This window comes from Oryctolagus cuniculus, chromosome 3 (assembly GCF_051225735.1).
Source record: "Oryctolagus cuniculus isolate XC-2025 breed Fujian yellow rabbit chromosome 3, ASM5122573v1, whole genome shotgun sequence".
Lineage (NCBI taxonomy): Eukaryota > Metazoa > Chordata > Mammalia > Lagomorpha > Leporidae > Oryctolagus > Oryctolagus cuniculus.
Genome location: NC_142869.1, coordinates 3,909,297 through 3,917,456, shown reverse-complemented (window position 1 = coordinate 3,917,456; position 8,160 = coordinate 3,909,297). Strand labels below are relative to the sequence as shown.

Sequence of the window (8,160 nt, the reverse complement as noted above, 5' to 3'; positions counted from 1 at the left end):
AGCGCGTAGGGAGGCCGCAGCTCCCCTGGCCCCACCGCCGGACTCTGGGCCACCAACCACAGGTCCGCCCGAGGGCACAGCGGCCCCGTGTGAGTGTTGAGGGCGGGCGATCGGCGTCCCCCGCGGCCCTCGAATGCCGCGGCCACCGCGTGTGGCCAGTGGGGACGTGCCCCGGGCAGGCGGCGTGTGCCCATCCTGGCGCGCGCCGGGGGTCGGTATCCAAGGGGCTCGGGGCCCGGCGCGACCTGCGTGCAGCCACTTCCCCCACCCCTCCCGGCCGCGGAAGCCGCCGCGGACGTCCCCAGAGCAGCCGCCGCCTCCGGTTTGTTGCGCTCAAAACCCAGCCTGGCCGTTTCCCGCCCCTGGCCACGGTCACTCCCGGCCTTCGCGCTGCCCCTGAAGTTCGGGCCGCGGCCTCGGGACCCAGGTCCGCCGGCCGCGAGGAGGGGACAAGTTATGTCACTGCTAGCCCTGGCCCACGGCCATCGTTTCCCCTTCCGGGGCCGAGCCCTGCGCGTAAGGGCCACGCGCGGGGCCTTCGTCGCGGCCCCCCACCTCCCCTGCCTCCATTCGGGAGGCTGAGCAGGCGAAGCCCCCGGCTCCTCGCGGGGCTGGCTTTGGTGGGTGCAAGCGATCCGGCCCCGCGCTCACCCGCTCCACGCCCCGGGGACACCCGGGGCCTGGCCGCTCGCATCTGGGAAAGCAGCGGGCGGGGCCAGGGGTCCCGGAGGCGTGGGCTTGGGGCCCCAGCACGTCCCTCCCGCGCCCCGTCGGCCGCCTCACTAGGGCAGGGAGGAGCCCGGCGCGCAGGGCCCTGCGCCGCGACACCCAGTCGCCCGCACGCCTCTCGCCTTGCGTCTTTGTGGCGCTGACCACCCCGGCGCCCTTGGGGTGGGGCGGTGGTCGAGGCCCGCCCCCTCCGCCCCCGCCCGCGCTCACCGCCCACCGCCCACCTCCATCGCCGGGAAAGCCCAGCTCTGCTGGCCGGGTTTCTGCGGCGGTGCTGCCGGAAGACGAGGCCGGGACCCTGATGGACGCAGCCCGTGCCCTGCGGGCGAAGCCACGCCGCGGCTTTTCGGGTCTGGGCTGTGGGCGCAGAGGTGCGCTTCCTGCCTGGCTGCGGTCGATCTAGGGCCCCAGGAGTTTGTGCGGAGCTCCCCGGGTGCCCGCACTGGCCACCGCTCCTCCGGCTGAGGCCGGGCAGCCTTCTGGCCTTGGATGGGGGCGCCGGAGGGGGGCGGGTTGCATCTCTGAGAATTCAGTTTTCTTAAATTCCTAACCCCACCGGGACTCTTGCCCATCCAACTTAACCCCAGGCGAGGTGCTTTTCGGCCCAAGACCAGCCAGCCTGGGGTCACCCTGGCAGTGCCCCCCCCCCCACTGGACACACTCCGGAGGCCCAGGGGTTGGTCTGATTGTTTTGTTTTTGTTTTTTGTTTTTGTTTTTTGCTTTCCTCTCTCCTTTTTATTATTCACAAGATCGAGATTGCTTAAATGTCATAACTTAAAGGAAAATAAGCTACATTGAAATAAATTAAACACAGGAGACGGCTGGAGATGGGAAAGGAAGCCAGGCCAAAGCAAAGCAAACTTGCAGGCTGCCACAGCGTCTGCTTCCGTCAACTAAAACTCCAGAACAGAAACAAAAATAAGTGTGACCCGGTGTTCGTTGCGTTCGTGTTTACCTTTGGAAAAGCGGCTGCCATGGCTGCCGACTCGCGGGCTGTTTGCTTTCTCCGGGAGCGAGAGCGGAGCCCATTCCTGGTCATTTGGTCCCGTGTGACTTTCCAAAATACTGCAGCCGAGATCCGGTCTCTCTAGAGAGCTATGTACAAAGTAGGCTCCTACAATAAATACTGAATGCATCTGCAGGCGTGGCTGGCTTCAGCCCCCCAAAAGCGGTCTGTTTTGTGGGTATATTCTCAATGTGCTGGGCTGTGACACCCAGTGTTGTTTCAAACGCAGCGGAGTCCACCAAGGAGCTGCGGGCGCTGGGCCTCTCCGCGGCTGGCGGCGGGGAGGGCGCTCAGGGCCGGGCCTGCTCCAGCTGCTGGTGCTGGCTCCGAATGGCGAACCTGCTGACGTGGACGGGGATGGGCACGACGATCTTGGGGTTCCGCGAGGGCTCCCCGGTCTTGGAGTTGGCATTGCCCGCCTTCACGCGTTTCCACTTGGCGCGGCGGTTCTGGAACCAGATCTTCACCTGCACCTCGCTGAGTTTGAGGGCGTGGGCGATCTGCGAGCGCTCCGTCAGCGACAGGTACTTCTTGCAGTGAAACTCCTTCTCCAGCTCCAGCAGCTGCTCGCTGGTGAAGGCAGTCCGCCGCCGCCGGTTCTTGCCGGTGGACGTGGTGCCGCCCGCCGCGCCGCCGCTCGCCGGGGGCTCCTCCAGCGCGTGGCCCGCGTCCTCCTCCTTGTGGGCCGCCTGGCCGGTCAGATTGTCATCCGAGCTGTAGTCCACATCGCTCTCCAGTGAGAAGCTCTCCTCCTTGCCCTTCGGGTCGTCTTCCACCTTTGGCTCGTCTTTCCCTTGTCCTCGGACAGCCCCGACTGAAAGCAAAACCAAACGGCCTTTTATGACCGCCCGCACTCCGGCCTTCCTCTCCCCTGCGCGCCTCCGGCCGCGGGTCGCCAGTCCTGGACGTTATCCCGCGGGGATTCCTCGGCCTTGGGTGGGGGTGGGGGTGGGGGTGGGCAGGAGAGCCTGAGAAAGCCCACAGGAGCGCAGGGGACCGCACAGGCCGCGGGGCCATTGCTCAAGGGCCCGCCATGCCATCCGCGCACCCTGCTTGCGCTGGCCACCGAGGGAGCAGTGGGAGGCGGGAGGCCCAAGGGCGCGCGTCCCCTTTGTCCCCCGGCGGCGGCGGGCTGGGGACAGAGGGGAAGTTCCTGACCCAGCCGGCGGCTCTTCCCCGGGCCCACGAAGGAAAAATTCCCCGAAGGTGAATTCCATCGCAGCCACGGCGGGGACGCGGGGACGTGCAGGTGCCAGACCGCGAGACAGGTGGTGCTGGCCGAAGAGGTGTTCCCGCAGCCTTGGGGGAAGTTCCCACCGGGCACCCCCGGCACACACGCCCAGGGAAGGGTTCAGCGAGGCCGGGCGCTCCTGGGCACCCGCACCACTGTGAAGAGCAGCTGCCCAGACTCCCCTGAAGGCTGCGTCCGGTGGAGCCGGGCGGCGGGTTCCTCCGCACGCGCCCCTGCAGACATGTGGCGCCCCGCGCAGCCGCTGGCTGGGGGCGCCGAACGCCCCTCAAGAGACCCCCCTTTCGGTGTGTTTCTAGATGCCCGCCGGAGGCCGTGCGGCGCAGCGCGACCCAGCGGGCTCCTCCCGCTCCTCCGGCAGGGGGGCGCGGCCTCGCCCCCCGGACCCCCGCGGGAACCTCGCGCCCGCCCGCCCCCGCCCCGGCTGCGCGCGCCGCCGACTCACCGAGCGACGCCTGCACCGCCTCGGCGGCGGAGAAGGCGAGCAGCGACCCCTCCTTGGACAGGAAGCCTTTGCCGTCCTCGGCGTCGGCTTGCAGCGCCTCCGCTTTGTCGAAGTTGCCGCCGCCCGGCAGCGGCTGCGGCGCGAACTTGCGGGCGGCCGCCGCCTCCTGGTGCTGCGGGGCCGCGGAGAAGCCGCCGGGCAGCGTGGCCATGAGCGTGGAGGTGAGCGCCATGCCCTGCGCCAGGCTGGAGCAGAAGCCGGTGGGCAGGCTGGGGATCTGGTGGTGGGGGTGCGCGGGCGGCAGCGCGGCCTGGGGCAGCGCGGGCGGCGGCGGCGGCGGCGGTAGCACCACCGGCCGGTAAGGCATGAACATGGGGTAGCCGGTGTAGACGAAATGGCCGGGGCTGGGCTGCGGCGGGCTGCCGATCAGCGAGTCTATGCTGAAGGCCGTGCTACTCCCCAGCGGGCGCTGCATCATCATCAGAGACGGCGACGGGAACGCTGCGCTCATAGACGCGCTCGGGAGAGGCCGGCGAGAGGTGCCAAGTGCCCGCGCCGCGCCGCCGCCGCCGGGAAGCCCGCCGGACGCCGGGAGCGCCGGGCCGGGGCCGAGCGGGGCCCGCAGAGCAGACGCGGCCGCGCCCTCAGTCCTGGGCCCGCGGCATGCCCGGCGGGCGCGGGCGGTGCGCCGGGAGAGGCCGTGCGCCCCGGGGTGGAGAGGGCGCGCGGGCCTCGCGCGCTCGCCGGAACCGCCGCCGGCTGCTGGCTCGTCCAAGCCCGCGCGCGTCGCGTCCGCGACCCTCGGCCCCGACTCGCTGCCGGCCGTGCGTCCGTCCCGCCGTCCACCGCCGCCCGCGGGCCGCTGGGGAGCGCGCGAAGCCGGCGCACTCGTCTCGGGCGGGCGCCGCCAGCGCCTTTAAATCGCGCTCCTCTTTCTCATTCACGTTTTGCCTCCTGCCCCGCCGGGCTCGCTGCACGTGGGGCCGTGCGCCGCCGCTGATTGGCTGCGCCGGGAGGAGGCGGGACTCCGCCCGGAGGCTCCGCCCCCTCCACCCGGCCCGCCGCGAGCGGGATGCGGGCGCCACCGTCGGAGAGCGGGGGCTCGGGCTCCCGGGCCGCGCCGAGCAAACTTGGCGGGGGCCGCTGGTACCTCCAAGGCTGCAGCCCTGGGGCCCTACAGCCTCGCCTAGCCTCCTCGAAAGTCGCCGCGGGCGGCCCGGGGGCCGTGGCCACCTCATGCCTGAGGCCAGCCCTGGCGCTGGGCTCTGCCGCTGCGCTGGGGGTCCCGGCGCGGGGTGGGGAAGGTCCTGGAGTTGGGGGCAGGGTCGTGACCCGCCAGGTCCGCCCCCAGCCCCTTGCCGGCCCGGATCCGGCAGATCCTGTTGGCGGCGGGGAGCCTGGCGGGCGCTCCGGGCGGGGAGCGGTGGCCGCTGGCTCCCGCGTCCCGAGCTGGGCCCTCGCGTGAGCGGTCCCTCCTCTCATTTTTCACATTCTTAATCATCGCACCTATTTGCACACTTTGCCAGCGCGCACCGAAATAACAGCCACGACAATTATGATAATAAAGCGAGTCCTTTATCCGCTCCCTTCCCGGGCAGGAAGGGGGAGTCGCTGCGCCTCCAGCCTGTATAACGTGAGATTATCCTGATGAAAGCTTTATGATGTTTGCTCAAATAAAAGCTGCGTTTTGTAAATAGGCGCTAATTAAGCACGTTGGGCGCGGAGGGAGCGCTCGCCCTGGCGCCGCCGCCGCTCGGGCTCCAGCGCCGGGACGCGAGGGCGCGCGGCTTCCTTGGCCGGCTGCGGGACGGACGCCTCCTTCGGGATACCTCCCCCGCGCTCGACCCCGGTAAAGATGCCGGCCTAGGGGAGAAGGGGTGGGGGGGAGGGGGGAAAGCCCTGCTCCCGCCCCCCACCCCCCCACCACGGTAAAACAAAAACTTCCAGCCCTCGGGTCCCTTTGGAAACAGAGCCGTTTCGTGGCAAGGACAGACCGTGCCAAGCGCGCCGGCGCGCGCGGGGCTTCCAAGAGCTGCCAGGGCCTCCGCCTCCAGGTCCCGGGTCTCCGTGTCCTTGCCGAACCGCGTCACGGCGAAGACGAGAGGGGGCATTGCTCCGTGGGCCGTGGAAAGTCATCTCGGGCCAAGGAGCCAGCGGCGGGGGAGCTGGGCCATGCCGGGCGTGCGGATCACCTACAAGCACGTTTAATTGGGAGATAAAGACAAATCGATGTTTATGAATTTATCGATCTGATTCTTCGAAGCTCTGTCTCCTGCTTTCTCTATCTCTCCCTGTAACCCCGAGACCCCCCCTCCACGGGGGGGGGACGTCTTAATCGCCGGTCGCCTCCTCCGCCTGGGGTCTGCCCAGAGACCCCCTACCCCTCCAGCGGGCCCTGGTGGGGAGGGGCGGGGGGCTCCGAGCGAGCTCGCCGGCCTCGCCGCCAGCCGCCCTCCTCCTCCTCGCCGTCGCCCCCTCCCCACCCCACCGTCCCCGGGACAAAGACGTGTGGAGCGCGTTTCCCCACTCCCGGCCGCAGTAATAGATGGCTCGGCAGCAGGCGGCTTGAAAGGAATTCATTAGGACGCGGCCTGCGCTGCCTGCACCGACTTCACGCCCAGACCCCGGGGTGGCTCAGGTGGTGCGGGGGGCCCTGAATCTCCGCCGGCATCCCCGCGGCGGGAGGCGTCCGCGGGGCCTCGGAGCTCCAAGCCCTCGTTCTCCGCTCACACAAGAAGGGGAAAAGAGAAAGAAAGAGAGAAAAAATATAGTATATATATGTGTGTGTGTATACCGAAGCCCAGGGCAAAAAAGGCTGGGTTCCTGGCGCAAGCAACACTCGCTCTGCTTATGGGATGCGCGCATAAGCAGTCTCCGGGCCTTTCCCTGTGTTTCCAATGCTGGGAGACAGCGCTCGGCCCTCCTCCCTGGGGGTCCCGGCTCCCCTGCCTGCCTCCCCCCCCCCCCCCCCCGCCCTGCTGGTTCACCGGCAGAATCCCGGTTCAGGGATTCACTGGATGCCTTTGGTGGTAACTCCAGGTTTCAAGTTCAGCAGCAGGAAGGTGTGGGTCCCGGAATTGCTGCCACACTTGAGATAATTTGAAGACGCGTAAATTGCGGCGGACAAGTATTGACTGCGGGGGTTATGGCGCTCATCTTTTATTAGTGAGCTCAGATAATTCTCATCAGTGCGAATCTTATTTACTAGTGTGCTTTTTCCTCCTCCCCTCCCCGAATGCAATGCTGTCATATTTTCTCACCCAACGCCTAAGTGCTTAGGAAACCACTGCCCGCGTCCTCAAAGGATCCTCAGGTTTCCGCGTGGGTCTCCAGACCCGCAAGGCGTGGGCGCCGCCGAGAACCAGAGTCTACGGTTTTTCCTCGGCCCTCCAAGGAGACTGATGGGTAGCGAGCGACAGGTGCACCGCTCAGGCATTCCTGAATTCACACCTGCTCTGCGGCCAGCTGACTCCGGATGCAGGGTCCTGCGCGGGAAAACCCACGGGCCGGATCCCCGCAAGTTCCCTTTCAGAGCCCCGCCCCTCTCCAGCCGCGGAAGGGGAAGGGCGCACGGAACGAGACCCGGCCCCCGGTTCCAGCCAACTCTCCTTTCCCGGGAAGCGTCCCTTCAGGAGGGCGACAGTCAGCCCCTAGGCGCTGGACTCCGGGGGTGACCAGTAAGTGACCGGATGGCGCCAAGCCACGGGAATCGTAGCTTAGACGTTCAGCCACAGGGACGGCGATTCCGCGGGCCCCACGCATCGGCGTTCATGTGCGGGTGTGTGGAGGCCGAGCGTGCACAACAGAACGCACACGAGTGAGTGAATATTCACACAGCGAACTCGCGTGGGCCTGCTGAGCCGGGACCTCGCGAGCAGGCGCAGAGGACCGTGCGCACTTGGATGTGGCCCGCCAGGGTGGAGGCGGCTGGTGGTCGTGGCGAGGGGGCGGCCTGGGTGCCCCAATCTCGGTGGACGCGGGGAAACCGCTGGCTTCGCGGGCCGGGGCGCAGGCGGCTGGTTGGTTTCTCCGGCAACCGGGTTGTTTTATTTATAGGGATTTGGAGGGCCTGACCACTGGGTCACTGTGGCGGCTCTCGCCCCTGGCAGGAGTTGGGAGATAACTCGGGATGGGTTTATTTATGGACGGGCAATTGGGATTCACACCCAGCTAACCCGGAGCAGTCCCTCCCTGGCCCAAGACGCACTCACAAAGGGGTGCTTGTGTAAAATTCCCCATCAGACACACCAATTTGCAAGTAGCAGAAAGCATTGAAGCCTCATCTTTTTAAACTGTTTTATTCAGTTTTTTTTTTTTTTTTTTTAAATCTGAAAGCTCAAAATAGACTCCATGTGGCTCTAAGTGAAGCCAGCCCTTGGCCGGCTTTGAAATAGCTCCTGCAATTATGTAAAAGAGCCATTCACCAACAGGACGGAATTAAAAGGGATCTCGGCCGCTTCCCTTTCATTCCCAGCCTCTCATGTTTGGCCTGTCAAAGCACCTCCAACACGATGTCTTTCTCCAGGACAAAAGGCAGAACAAAAAAAGTCCCCAAACTTGTAAATTGAACGTCAAGGGAACTTTAAACAATTTAAAGCCCATAAATAATGATAAAGGGGCCGGGCGAAAAAGGCAAACCCATTCAATTAATAGAGTTTCCCAAGCAAAGATCAAGTGGTGGATAAAATAAAAGTCCTTGGTCTCATTATTCTGCTCCTTGGCCATGCAGA

The 8,160-nt window shown here is 66.2% G+C and overlaps 1 protein-coding gene across 1 annotated transcript; it reads right to left on the bottom strand.

Moving 5' to 3' along the window:
• Positions 1-1,429: 1,429 nt before the first annotated feature.
• GBX2 (gastrulation brain homeobox 2) lies at positions 1,430-4,516 on the bottom strand. Its single transcript, XM_002723237.6, has 2 exons — positions 3,431-4,516; positions 1,430-2,550 (listed from the first exon to the last, which is right to left on the bottom strand). Exons 1-2 carry the CDS (start codon positions 3,939-3,941, stop codon positions 2,027-2,029), a joined length of 1,035 nt encoding a protein of 344 aa, XP_002723283.1. The 5' UTR covers positions 3,942-4,516; the 3' UTR covers positions 1,430-2,026.
• Between the last annotated feature and the right edge of the window lie 3,644 nt (positions 4,517-8,160).

Excerpts from the sequence above, each read along its gene's own strand:
- GBX2 (XM_002723237.6), bottom strand. The coding sequence starts at position 3,941 with ATGAGCGCAGCGTTCCCGTCGCCGTCTCTGATGATGATGCAGCGCCCG. Across the intron at positions 2,551-3,430 it reads GGCGGTGCAGGCGTCGCTCG|TCGGGGCTGTCCGAGGACAA; the intron begins GTGAGTCGGCGG and ends TTTTGCTTTCAG.